The sequence below is a fragment of the Phacochoerus africanus genome, chromosome 6 (assembly GCF_016906955.1).
Source record: "Phacochoerus africanus isolate WHEZ1 chromosome 6, ROS_Pafr_v1, whole genome shotgun sequence".
Lineage (NCBI taxonomy): Eukaryota > Metazoa > Chordata > Mammalia > Artiodactyla > Suidae > Phacochoerus > Phacochoerus africanus.
Window position 1 is genome coordinate 95211905 of NC_062549.1, and position 14314 is coordinate 95226218.

The 14314-nt window shown below is 51.0% G+C and overlaps 1 protein-coding gene across 4 annotated transcripts in view; it reads left to right on the forward strand.

The window, feature by feature from the left end:
• Positions 1 to 14314, forward strand: part of KCNN3 (potassium calcium-activated channel subfamily N member 3) — a 190298-nt gene that overhangs the window by 49559 nt on the left and 126425 nt on the right. For all 4 annotated transcript variants that reach the window (XM_047784446.1, XM_047784444.1, XM_047784443.1 and 1 more), the window contains exon 2: positions 13025 to 13120. In XM_047784446.1, coding sequence (XP_047640402.1) covers positions 13031 to 13120 — 90 coding nt within the window. In that variant the 5' untranslated portion in view covers positions 13025 to 13030. The remainder of the gene's footprint in view (positions 1 to 13024; positions 13121 to 14314) is intronic.

Below are 14314 nucleotides of genomic sequence, written 5' to 3' on the forward strand. Positions count from 1 at the left end.
CTGGGAGATGTGGGGACAGGAGGGCAGGGAGGGGCCCCCACTTCCCTCAGATCCTATGGCAGCAAATGCTACATATGTAAAGTGATCATGCAATTCTCTGTCTAAATGGGGACACTTTGGAGAGTATGATATTAAAATTACTATTCGTATTAATAATTTCGCCAGACAGTAGGTATCAATTGGTCTTCCCAGAGCAAACCTGGATAGATGTGGTCATCCTGTTGGTGGATAGTTTTGAGCTTCTGGGAACCCTTAGGTGGTAGAACATTTTCACAGTCCTGATTTGCTCTTCATAACAACTCTGGAAGGAAGAAAGGATTTTTACTCCCCTTTGAAGGGTGTTGGAGATGATGATGGAGCCAAACCAGTCCAGCTGTGCTATTTAGCCCGGCTTCCCATGTGGCTGACCCCACGCTTGCGGAGGACAGCTGGCCAAGACAAGGGGGCTCTGGGTGCCGAGGGAGAGACCCAGCAGCTCAGGCTTCAGAAAAGCAGCAGCAGGAGTTCCCATTATGGTTCAGCGGTAATGAACCCAATTATTATCCACGAGGACTGGGGTTCGATCCCTGGCCTTGCTCAGTGGGTTAAGGATCTGGTGTTGCCAGGAGCCGTGGTGTAGGTCACAGACTCAGGTCGGATCCAGTGTTTCTGTGGCTGTGGAGTAGGCCAGCAGCTGCAGCTCTGATTTGACCCCTAGTCTGGGAACTTCCATATGCCATGTGTGTGGCCCTTAAAAAAAAAAAAAAAAAAAAGTGGCATCAAAGCGTGCCTCCCTACCCCTGGAGGGCACAGGGCACAGGTCCCACTATGGGCTTTGCCTGGGTCTTCTCCGGTCCTGAGCTGGGAATCAGAAACTCCTCCCTTTACTAATGCTGTGATCTCAGCTGCCCGTGGAATCCCTCTGTGCCTCAGTTTCCTCATTTGTCAAGTGTGCACAAAGACTCCTTGTTGTAAGGATGGAGTGGGATCCTATACGGAAGTGGGTAGACCCAGAGGCTGACAAGTCATAGATCCTCAGGAAAGTTCAAAGCTGGAGAGAGTTCCCGGAAGCACTATCCTTTAGGGAACCAAGGGCATCCTTCAGCCTTGAAGCCGTTCTGACTTAAACGAAGGTGCGTGGCTGAGCTCTAGTCTTAGATCAGGGCCGCCTCAAGTTCTTGGAGGGAGGAAGGGGATGCGAGAAATACGTGGGGGAACTGAGAGATTTTGAAGTCCCCTAAGCCACAATGATCTGCTGCATGCAGTGAGTACATGCGTGCGTGCGTGCGTGTGTGCGTGCGTGCGTGCGTGCGTGCGTGGATGGGGGGGGTCGCTGCACCTGAGGAAGCTTCGGGCCTTGGGATTCCCTGGAAGCTCCGCGCCCACGTTGGCTGGCAGCCGGGTGGCCTTTTAGACCCAAGGACGGGCTTGCTCGGACATGGGCAGAAGACGGGGCGCCTGTGGTGCCCTGTTGCCAGAACGGATGGCACCTCAGAGCCAAAGGTAGGCAGGTTGGCAACAGTTTGGTGCGCAAAGAGCTAATGAGTGAGGAAGAGCGAGTGATAAAAGCGCCAGATTCGGCGTATTCATAGCCCGTGTTTGGTCTCCATTACTTCTGTCTACATCGTCCATCACGTCCAAACAATTGAAAAGCCTGTGCCAAGTGGCTAGGAGTTAACAGCTCATGGCTGCGCTGAATTTCTGAAAAACAGTATTTCCACTTCTTAGGCAGTTTTGAAATGCCAATTGTTCCCTGCCAGCTGGTTATTTTTCCAGACCATTTCCCTTTATTTATGTTTAAGCTTTGAGAGTTTTAAGCAAAAAGATGATGGGGAACCTGGACTCGGGCGATAATTATCTCTCCTGATTTGCCCTTGAATGAGCCATAGAAGAAACCTTCCTTCTCCAAACCTGAACTGAATACGTGCAGAGGGGTGGGAGGGGAATCAGACAGGGGCCCTGCCCCTTTCAGGTGAGTGGGGGCTGATGGGCAGGCGGAGAGGGGACCTGGGACAGGGATGGGGGAAAAATAGCAGCCCAGCCCTCAGAAGAGGGAGCGCAAGATTAACCCTTTCTGTTTCTGGTGCGTAGCCTTGGGCAGGACAGAGCCCCTCTCTGGGCCCCAGTTTCCTCGCCTGGAAAGGGGGGGACTTGGAGCAGATGGCCTAGGAGGCCCCTTCCAGCTGAGTCTGTGCGTTCGGTGGCGGACTTGCTGTCTCACGTTTATTGGCAAGAAGGCAAGTGTGGAAATAGGAGGAGGGTGATGCTGGCCTCAGGCTGCTGCTCCGGGAAGCCTGGAAACGTGGCAGGGGAAACACAGGACAGGGCTGTTCCTTAGCCGGGAAGCTCCAGAACAGCCTTCAGAGCTGTCTGCGGAGCCTGCCAGGCGGTTGTTTTTCTCACCATATGTGATTTCTGGGCGTCTTAACATTTTCACTGGGCCCAAACATTGCCAGGCTCAGGGGTTGATTTTGCCCCTTGGGGGGATGGAATGGGTTTGCCTCCGGGCACCGGGCTGGGCGTGGGCCGAGAATGGTGCCATGGAATTCTCTGATGAGGTTGGAAGGTGCCGGGGAGCTCATGGTGTCGCTTCTGACCCCGAAGCAGTCTCTGGTGCAGACAGAGGCAGGGGCTGGAGGATGAGAGGAGAGAAGAGGGTTACAGGAGGTGATGAGACTGAGAGATGAAGGGTGAGGGTTAGTCTATAGGCCTTGCTTTGCATCTTTAAAACCAACACATGCTTCTCTGTGACTGTCAGGTGGTGAGAATTCTGATTTCAAATTCTATCCGTCTGGAGATGCAGTTACTCAGTTCATCACAAATGGTTGCCCACAGCTCCTGCAGAGACTCCGGGAGTCTGGTGTGTGTGTCCTGGGGCAGGGTGTGGGGAGAGAAGCCTGGCCTGGGCTGGTTCTGTTCCAGCCAGAAACCCAGTTTTACACACTGACTTCAGCAGAGCAAAGTGATTGCCTGCTGTTTTATTGGTTTCGGGGGCCAGATAGGTTTTAATAAGAGAAAAGAAAACTACTTCAAAGCAATCCATCCAGAAAGCACAGTTATTTGCCCCCAGTATTCTGGAACATTAAAAATAAAGGGAAGAAGGGAGTTCTCGCTGTGGCACAGTGGGTTAGGAATCCGACCGAAGCAGCCCTGGTCACTGTGGAGGCATGGGTTCGACCCCCAGCCTGGTGAAGTGGGTTGAGGATCTGGTGTTGCTACAGCTGTGGTGTAGCTCATAGCTGCAGCTTGGATGCAATCCCTGGCTGGGGAACTTCCATATGCCACGGGACAGCCATAAAAACCAACCAACCAACCAACGCCATAACCAAACAAAGGGGAGGGGGGCTTCTGCAAGCTGGAGGAAATATGGGGACCATCGTCTTGGTGAGGGTGACAGTGTGTATTTGCAAGGGGACCCTTTCACGGTGATGGCAAAACCCAGCAGCCTTCTGGGAGGGCTCTGCCACACCTGGGCTGTGAAGAGAGGTTTCGTGGCTCTCTCTAACTGGGGACCCGCCAGGCTGCCAGGATGCATGTTGGGACTGGGACAGGAGACCTTCCGCGTGTGCTTTCCCCAAGAGGAAGCTGGGGATTTGGACCTTCAGAATGAGATGCACAGGGACAGGTGTGCATTCATCCAAGCTGAGAGAAGGCTCTGCGGGCTTTTTTGCCACAAGGGTAATGTAATGGCCCACTGGCCAAGAGCACACACGTTCTACAAGTGGAGGAGGATGAAAGGAATCAGGAGCAGATTGTGTATTGGAGAAGGGAATGAAGTGGCGAGGCGAGATGTTTGGAGGTGACTTTTAGGATGAGGATCTAGGCTTTTGGAGAACAGATGCATTTAGAGTTGTTACATCTTCCTAAACAGGGGAGACAGTTGGGACAGGGGTACCTACCCTGGGAGCAGAGGCCCAGGGGCCCCCATATGCAGGTTTTAAGATTTGCTCAACATAGGCTGATGTTTGATGGGGGCTGAGCCAGCCTCACGTGGCCTCAGTGTCCTCGTGAGAATGAAGGGTGAGGACTAGCTGATCTTCAAGGGGTGCTTCTTCTCTCTTTTTATGGGGTTCACTTATTGGGAACTTTGGCGCGGGCGCCTATGATGCCAAAGTCAGAGTGAGGCTTCACAGAGGCATTTGTTTGTTTAGCTCTAGTGGGGGCTAAGCACCTGAGAAAGCTGAAGCCAGATCTGTGAAAAAGAGCCTTTCAACATGGAGATAGGGGGCCTTATGGGAAGTGAGTTCCCTGTCCCTGGATGTAATCAAGTAGAGACTGGATGACCACATGGCAGGAATCTTAAGAGAGTCATGAACCATTTTAATGCTTTTAAGTTTCCTTTTAACTCCCAGATTCTGGGGCTCCACTGTGTATGTACATGACTGCCTGTTCAACAGAGTCTCCTCAAGGCTATGATGGCACCCCAGCCTTCTGGGCATCCTTTTGGTACCCCTAGAGCAGCAGGTCCCATCCCTGGCCTGCACATCAGAATCACTGAAATCCTATCTAGAATATCAGTTCCCAGGCCTCATCTGCATGTGCAGAGGTTAGATTTAATTGTCCTGAGGTGGGGTCAAGGTCCCTCAGTTCTAGAATGGCCTGGGCTGTTGGTACCTGGCAGGCTTCCTTCCCACCCCCATACTCCCTGATGGGGTGGGGAGATTCTCCTCCGCTCCCCGCCTTGCCCGGGTTTCATTCTGTCTTGGTATATTGAGCTCAAAAGTTTGATGCTTCCACATTTGTTCACCCAGCAAACATTTGTTAAGTGATTCCTTCATGCTGGAAGAGTCTTTAGTGGGCCAGCGCTTGGCTATCTTAGGGGCAGCAAGCCCCAAACTGCCTTTAGAAGGACCTCCTCATGTGCATTTCTACCTTCCACACTTAGCACAGTGCCTGGCACATGGCAAGCATGTAATCAAAAAATCTGATTGAATTGCATGGAATCTTTGCCAGCGTTATAAGTGGGGCAGGGAAATAAATTACAAGCAGGCAGGCAGTGGAGAATTCATGATATGCCAGTTCCCCTCTGCTCAGACCTTGTAAAGGCAACCATCTCCTTAATTGGAATTATGTGTGTGGCCTTAGGGGTGACCCATGTGACTTGATATTTTGGAAGCATGGTCCCCAGATGACCTTTTTTCCTTCCTTGGGGCGTGGCACAGCGGGAGAGCTGAGGCCTGGGGGGGGGGGGATGATTTCCTCTTAATTGGTGTCCTGGTCATCATGCTGGCTTCACTAACCATTACCAGGTCACCACCCTCTGCTCAGACCCGAATGCCCTTGTATTAGCTGCATGATGTCCCTCAGCCATCAGGTTCCATCTCCTTCTGGGAGTGACAAAGTGGAGGGCCACAGAGAAATGCCCCAGGCCAGCTTGACCTGATGAGTTTTATTTTGAGACCATTGGTGCCCCTCTTTCCACAAGCATCTCCGGCCTGCCTTCCGCACACCCGCCCCGCTCTGGGCTGCACTCCCAGTGATGACGCAGACCCCCAGCCTTCACCTCAGGCTGCTCACGGTCTGTCACGCTAGTAAGTGACCGAGGTTTAATGGGGCTGCCTCAGAGGGCGGGTGAGATGGGGCATCAGCCCCGCCCGGGAAGGCTGGATGTGGAAGAGTGACGTGCCAATGACAAGCCTCCCGTGTGTCATAAGACCCTGGGTGGGGAGAGCACAGACCTTTGGGTCTGACTTCTGTCCAGGCTGGAATCTGACCTCTACTTCATCCTCGCTCGAGGACCGTGGGCAAGTGACGAAGCTCCCTGGGCCTCCCATGGGGTTGCTCTGAGGATCCAAAGTAGTTACTACGTGCCTGGCCGTGGGAAGCGCACAGCAGGTGTTGGCTGCTATTTATCCTGCCCCTTTGGTTGTCCGGTATTTGGAAGTTCAGGAAGGAAGTGGCTACCTGCCTGATGCATCTCCACATTTTCTTCTTTCATTCAAATGTTCATCACTCAGCTATTGTCTTTTGACCCACTACTTTGTGCTGGACAATGTCCGAGGTGCCAGGATGCAGAGGTGGACAAATGAGATTGAAAAATTTTGACCTTTTGGGGCTTCCGTCTTGGTGGTGAGAAAGAGCCGGGACCTGGTCAGGAAAGGCGCTCACTGACACCTCACCTGAGCTAATCTGAGCTCAGGCAGGGGGACAGGTGCCTAAAGCTTGGACTCCAGTACCCAGGCCTTATGCTCAGCTCTGGTGGCTGTTGAGTGGGAAGACGTCTCGTCCTCTCCTCGTCTGCACAGCCTGCGTGGAGAGGCTGCATCCTCAGCAAACAGCATCTCTGGGGAGAGGGCGCTCCCTTTGACCTTGCATTATTTTGGACTCCTCACTTCACACTGACGATGTAGGGTCAGGCTTGGGTTCTTGGGTTAAGCTGTCTCTCTAGAGTCACCTCCTCTGGTCCTTGATACTTCTTGATCATTCAGGGAGACCCTTGCAAGTCTTGTCTCTCAGCCTGGGCTTCCTGCCCATTTCTTTTCTGTTTTCTTTTCTTTTCTTTTTTTTTGCTTTTTAGGACTGCACCCACAGCATATGGAAGTTCCCAGCCTAGGGGTCCAATCGGAGCTACAGCTGCCAGCCTACACCACAGCCACAGCAACGCCAGATCCTTAACCCAATGAGTGGGGCCAGGGATCGAACCTGTGTCCTTCTGGATCCTAGTCAGATTTGTTAACTGCTGAGCCACGAAGGGAACTCCCTTCCTGCTCATTTCTTCCAGGCTTTTCTTTCACCTGCCAGGTGGGATTCAGGCTCAGCAGACTGCGGGGGGGGGGGGGGAAGGGGGAGGGGAATCCCTGGCATTTTGCACGTACCCAGCACAGGGCCTGGGCAGAGTTAAGTGCTCAGTAAATATTTATAGTGTGAATGGATAAGGGAACGAATGTTTGGCCCACGCAGCCTGCCAAAGCTGAGTTTCTGAGGTGGCTGGTGGAGCATCTTTGTACATCATTGCCACCCTAAAATGCTGATATCGAGGTGTGTTCAGCAGCTCCTGACTGAGAACCAGCTGAGTTTACCTGCACTGACATCTGCGCAGCAAGAGAAAGGATGTTTGGTTATAAGAGAATGTGGGCTTTTCTTTGTGTGAAAAAAGAAGAAATTTTTTCATATGCATTATTTTCCTTTATCCTCTAATCCCTGTGGGAGCCGGTTCTATCAGACCTGGCTTGCCCAGGGAGGTTCAGTGACAGGTCCAGTGTCACCCAGCTAGTGAGCAGCAAAAATATGACTTGAATTCTGGCCTTTTGCTTTCAAATCTCATCATATTCAGAAAGAGACAATGGTAATTTTCTTTCTTAACCATCTTGTTCCATTTGAGGAGAAGTTGATATGAGTGAGTTTGGTTGCTGTTTCACACTTAAAATTTCATCATGTATAGAAATGTTTGGGAACAGGAAAAAAAAAAAAAAGAAATGTTGGGAGCGTCCCTACAACAGTGTGTGTGTGTGTCATGGCCAGTGTGTGCCCAGTGCCATTGGCCATTTGGCTTCAGGGACCATTTGGCCCAAGAGTCTCATTTTACTGGTGGGTATTGGGGCCTAGAAGAATGAGGCAACTTGTCCAAACCCAGATATTTACCCTGGAGGAGGCCAAAAACCCCTGGGTCCTCTGAAGCCAAGTCCAGGGTCCAGCTCCAGAGACCTCTTGGTTATGGAGCATCCTGGGTTCTTGGGACGTCTCCCTTCTCAGGTCTCTTGGAGATGCAGGTGCCCTCTGAGGCCTCCAGGATCCACCCTCCCATCCTCTTGTGACAGCCTTGCCTGTTTCCTGTCTTCTCAAGTTGGACACCAAGGATGCAGAGGGTCTGAGTGATTCCCCTCTGGACCGTGAATGACCAAAGTAGGATTCTGGTCAGAGCCAGGCTGGGCAGTCACTCTGAGGATGGCAGGAAGAGCCAAGGATGTCCTCAAATCAGGCAGCTCACCCTGGGATGATGAGCCTGAACTTGGAGATGAGCATAAGAACAGAAGATGCAGAGGGCGGATGGATGAGAATGAAAGATCATGAGAAAGAGGCAGGGTGAGGGCAGAGGAAGGAGGAAGGCAAGGGCTTTGGCGCTGGTGTGAAAGCACCATATTGAGGAAAGAAGCTGTGTCTCCACAGAGAACAGCAACCGTGAATGCAGCCTTCCTGGCCAGTGGGTGAGGAGCTGGTTTTAATTTGCATAGCGTTCATTAGCCAGAGTGTCTAATGAGGACAACCATGAGAGAGCCACAGTATTAAGCTGATGCTGAATGTCCATCCATTTTGGAGCCTCTCCATGAAATTAAAGGATAAGTTGCCCTTATTAAACAGAAAAGATTTCTAAATCAATTATTGCCCAGATCGAATGTACAAAACGTAAATCTTAATTCAGTAAATACAGACTTTAGATGGTATCACCTTTTCCCCTTGGGGGTTCCAGCCAGTGACAAAGATCATGAATGAATCACATATGTGTACACAGACACACACACACACACACACTTTGGGGAAGGTACCTGTACATCTCGTCTGGATAATTTCACTTCCATTCAGTGCCCCTCTAAGACTCTGCTTGCAAGTATAGTTTTCTCTTATTTTCAAATGTTGCAAATAATAAAACACATTTAGAACGTCAAAGTCACTGGGAAGATCTACTGTAATCATTACAATTCTGGCTTGTCTTTGGAAGCTCCAAGGCAGGCCGGGAGAATTTATATGGCTGGCTTAGAAGCTGGGAACACACTCCATCATATGCTGCATAGCCTTGGGGGAGGAAGGGCTGGAGCAGATCTGAGAAGCCTCACTGCTGAAACTGGAGGCTGGAAGGGCCTCTCCAGAAGGGCTAGTGGGGGTGGTGGTGCACAGTCAGGGCCCGGAACCCGGAGGCACAGGGATTAGGAGTCAGATCTGGCTTCCTCAATCCTGACTTGGCTATTTTTTTTGTTGGCCATGTCCTTGGACAAATTAGGGGACTTCTCAGACCCTCAGTTTCCTCCTCTGTAAAAGTGGCTTGACAATGCACCTCTTGCTCAGTAGGCCCCGACCGTAGTGCTTTGTAACATTGTTGTCATCAGTGAGATGTCACAGATTTGTGAAGGGCTGGCTCGTGGCTTGGAGCAGGGATCACATGGATGGGGGCATCTTGCAGGAATGTGGTTCACCCTTCTTTCTGCCAAAAATCCCCTCTGTCCACCAACAACCCCCCCCCCCCGCCCCCGCCACTCCCCTGATGGTTGTAACCAGCTTCGACTAGGATGACACGAACTTTACGAACTTTCTCACGTGGGAGCCTAGTTCATTTTGAAGGCAGTGGGAGAAGCTTTATGTATGGGAACATCTGATAAATTGCTAAAATCTGAGCTAGCGGTTTGAGCTTGGACAAGTCACATTCTCTCTCTGATCCTCAGTTTCTTCATCAGTAAAAGGGAGATATTATGACTTCATCTGTAGGGTGAGGGTATGAAATGAGTTGTGTGGAAGGTGTAGTCTGGGACCTGGTGTGCAGTCAGTACTTAATAAATGTCAGGTAAAAATAAAAGTACTATTGTTAAGTAGTTTCAGGAAGCACTTATTAAGCACCTGTTGCACTCAGAGCATCAGAGGTAATACAGTTGAGTACTCTTACACTTTATAGACTAACACTATACTTTCAGTCTTTTTTAATACTAAAAATAAAAAATTTTAAAATAATTGGAAATATACTCTCTCTATGTATAGTTTTGGGAGACTGAGTTTTTCGCTTGTTACTATATCATGAAACTTTCCTTCCTTTTTCAAATATTCTCTATAGAAGTGGCTTTAAGTGGCTACATAGTGTTCCAGCACTGGCTGTTCTCAAATTTACTTACCCACTCTTAATATATTGGGGCATTCAGGCATAAATGACTTTAGAAAACACCTTTCATCTGTTAGGATAGAATTCTTAAGCATTCCTGAGTATTAAGGATTATCGCTCTCTTGTTGAAGAGTTCTGAGTTGCATGGGAGGAGGGTTGACCAGCTGACCACAGGACTCCCCCCCAGCTCATTGTGTTCCTTTTGGTCCTTAAGTGGGAGTGAGTAGGGGCTGAGCAGATGTGTGTGCATCCATACATGTAGGGTATGGCAGCTGATTAGCCAGCCCTGAGTCTCTGCCATCACCCAAAGCACCATATCCATTTCAAGCTTCACTGGAGTTCAGACAGCAAAGAACAAAATGATAATTCAACATTTTAACCAATAGAAAACATGTCCAGTCCAGCCAGACTTCTTTGACATATTTTCCAGCTATTAAAATTGGTTGATGGTTTAGTTTTTATTGACATGTGATAGAGAATGCAAGGAAATCTGTAAAACAGTAGGCATTCCCGCTGATCCTGTGCACGCTCTTCTCCCCATGGTTCTGGAGCTGGCCAGTGAGGTTTGCACCAGCCAAAACCAAGGAGCAGGCGGGAGCCGCCTCTTTTGTAAAGGCTTTGAGTTTTAGAACAAAAGGAAGAGGCTCAAAGGACAGGAGACAGCATCTGGTCTCTTTCCCTTCACCTCTTCCTCTAAAACTAATGGAAATACACTTGGATTCTGATTTCAGTTAATTTTGGCCCCAAGAAATAAATTAGAGGTTGAAATGTGCAGCTGATCCCAAACCCTTCCCTGGGGAGGCGTGATGCTCCCCAGATGCCTTCAGACCCCTTTGAGAAGAAAGTTATGGTTGTTTCTGGCTTGAACACATCGTGAGCTGTCCTCAGTTGATTCCATTAGGGAGGGAGTCATGTCCTAAAAGTCTGACTGTCCCTGAATTCACCACCTGCTCTCTTCAGCCCTGCTAGGTCTTGTGGTATCAAGTAGCACTTACAAAGACTGGAACTTACAAAGCCTGGAACTTACAAAGACTGGAACCTTCCAGAGGGCTGGAACTATGTTCTTTTTTCCTTTGGGCCCTGCAATTGGAGCAGCACAGTGCCAGTCCTCCTGCCTCCCCCTCCACCCCGCCCCAGCCCCAGGCACCTCCGTGCATGTGTGCTGAGTAAATGACTGCAGGCTGCTCTTCAATAAACTATAGAACATGCAAGAGGCCAAATGCAAAGTGGCTTATGTTTAAAGCATCATCTGGACAGAGCAGATTGGAGACCTTTTCCCACAGCTGGAGAGGCCTACACAGTGTAGCAAGTGGGGGTTTGTATATAAGCCAGCTTGAAGCGTCTGGTGGGCAGGGGCTCTCTACAGATACCCTGCAGTATCTAGCACACGGATGCACATCTAGCCGATGTTTTAAGAGATGAGATGTGGTTGAAATCGTCAAAGACAGACAGAATGCATGAATGAGCTGCTTTGCTGGTTCTCCATTGATCCCCAACACTAGCTTGTGCCTGGCACGAAGTGGGCTCCCAAACTCTATCAGATAAATGAATGGTAGATTGGCGGACACCAGGGAGAGCTGCTTTCTCTCTATATCAGCCTATAGAGAGGGGTTGAGAGCATGGATTTGGGCATCTGGAGGTCCTGGGTTCAAGCCCAAGCCCTCCGCATACTCTAGTGGCTGCTGTATTGGACACCACCACCTAACGCGAAGAGCTCGGCCACCTCTCCCTCTGTCTCTAAAAGCTTCCTTTCCTGGCCAATGATGGCTCCCTCTCTAGCTCTACTGGAGGTTTCACTTGATAATTAATCATATCCTTCTTTTGACATACCTTCCACTATTGTCTTAAGCTGTCCTTTGGGTGTGGAAATGGACACTTCTCCCATTTTTACTGTTTCCCATGGGAGCACGGGCCTCCGGGCTTGTGGGCAGTGCTCTGGGCTGGAAGTCAGAGGCCCTGGTATTGAACGCTGGCACAAGCCACTCCCCACCCTGAGCCTCTGCCTGTAACATCCATAAAGGTTGGGGAGAGGCCAAGGCTGTCGAAAGGATGGATGAGAATAAGATGCGAAACCACCTTTTGAACTGTAAGGTGCTTTATGGACATCAGGCATTTTATAATTTGCAGCACAGAGGGCTGTTCGTCGTGTGGCCTGCCTCTCTCAGGACGTGTGGGGTGGCAACTCAGTGCTTGGAAAGTGGCTGCCCGGCGCTCTGCTACCTGTGCTCTGGGCTGTGTTTCCGCTTTCCCCTGGGACTGGAAGCCACCCCTACCCCTAACTTCTACTTGCCCAGGAGGGCAGCAGCCCTGTAGAGGATGTGGAGTAACTGATGGTAGCCACCCTCACAGGGCCTGCACGGGGCTAGGTGCTTTACAGAGACAAATCCCTTTATCCTTCACAGCAGCCTCCTGTGCTTGGATCTGACGCCTGAGGCAACTGAGCGCAGAGAGATGGACTCGGTAGCCTGAGGTTACGTGGCTCATAAGCAAAGGTGTCAGGGTTTGGATCCAGTGGGCTGGCCCTAGAGCTTGTGGTGCTGGTTAGCTCCTAAGCTGCCCCAGAGCTGGAGGACTGCAGTGAAGCTCAGGTGGCCCACCCTGCCTCCCCCAGCTCTCTGCTCCTGTGTTCGGCCCCCTTCTCTCTCTGGTAGCTCCAGGGCCACCCTTGCTTCCCTCCCCACCCTTGGCCTAAAACAGGGGACAAGAGCCGCTGCCAGGACATCTAATTCATTCCTGAAAGAACTCTGCATTGTCAGAGATGGAAGGGACCTTGGGAATCCTCTGGTTCAGGCTTGTTAAGAGAAAAGAGAGGCCCAAGCTGGCACAGTCTTGATGCCCACACCCTATAATAGCAGCGCAGAAAAGAATTATGGTCATATGACTGATGAGTGCGGAGGCAAAAATTCTAAACAACACATCAGCAAACTGAATCTAGCCATGTATAACAAACATAATACATCATGCCGAAGCAGGTTCATCCTAGGAATGCAAATATGATTAAACCCTAGAAAAGCGGCTTGGAGGGCAGCCGCTGAGACAGAGCCGGCCGGGGCCGGGGGGAGGGGGGGCAAGGCGCTTCCGAGGCTGGCTACCTTTGTGCCGGATCCCCACTCCTGGGAGGTGACCTTCTTCCCCTTTGCCTTCACCGCCCCGCCCCCACCCGCACTCCGTACACAGCCTCGGAGTCAAATGAGCCGCTCCAGCCCGGATTTCCCTAATCCTCTCTTTCTGTTCCTCCTGCAGGATTCCATGTTTTCGTTGGCCCTGAAATGCCTTATCAGCTTGTCCACCATCATCCTTTTGGGTTTGATCATCGCCTATCACACACGTGAAGTCCAGGTAGGTGCCCTCGCCCTCACCCCTTCAGGCAGGGGCGGGTCCTCCGCTCCAGGCTGAGCCCATCCCCACCCCAAAACCCACCCCTCAGGGGCTACCTGGTAATTTCCTGAGATGGTGTCTGAGATGCATCTGAGCGTATGGCTCTTCTCTCTCGGTTTGGTCCCTCACAGGAGAAGGAACTGCGAGGCCACCCTGTGGCTTTAGAACAACTGGGACCTTATCTTCCAGTGGGGATCCCAGAGGCAAAGGGGCTTTGTGATTTGGGGGGCAGTCCTGCTCAGAATCTTTTCCACACCATTGCGCTGTGAGAGCCCTTTATGACCTGCTTTGCCCTTTCTATCTCTTGCTGGATCTTTTCTGAACTTGAGCCACTGAATCACACACACACACACACACACACACACACACACACACACACGCACACGCACGCGCACACACACACACACACACACACACACACACACACACACACTGTACCAAATAACACTGGGAGTCTGTATTTCTGCCTGGTGTGGACTTTACACCTGTTAGAATCTGCCAGGCTGGGAGGAGCCATTTCCTAGACAGAACAGAATCTGCGGTGGTCGAGGAGGCCTCTGTTTCTTGCTGCTCAGGAATGACTTTTTAGCACCCAGGGAAGTATTGGCTGGGCCTCTGGGGTGTGCTCCAGTTTGGCAGATGTAGGGAGCATGGTTCAACCTGGGCTGGGAGGAGCAGGCAGGTATCAGGGCCCCTGTCACCTGGCCCTTCCGGCTGACCTGCTCTGCTGGGGCCCTGCATCGTTCTAAAGTGTCCAGATGTTTTTTCTCACGTATATGCGCATCTGGATATAATCCCCATCCTTTGGCGGGAGGAGCACAGATAGATCCACATCTGGGCAGCCGGCAAGAGATTGACAAAGACCAGAACCCAGAGTCAGAAAAGCTGGGGCCGCGTCTCGGCCATGACCTCATCTCACAGCGTGTCTCTGGCTGGCCCCGTGGCCTTTCTGGGCCAGATGTGAACTTCATCTGGAACACAGAGGTTTTTGCTTCCACTGTTTGTGGGTTGTTGCGAGGAGGAATGAGAGAGAGAGAGAGACAGAGCTCCCTTAACTGTAAAACACTTCAAGTCTTGTCCCTTTTGTCACTCGGCTTTCCTGAGCTGAGTGGCTGCACAGGCTGAGACAGCTGAGCGTCTCCCGCTCCTGGAGAG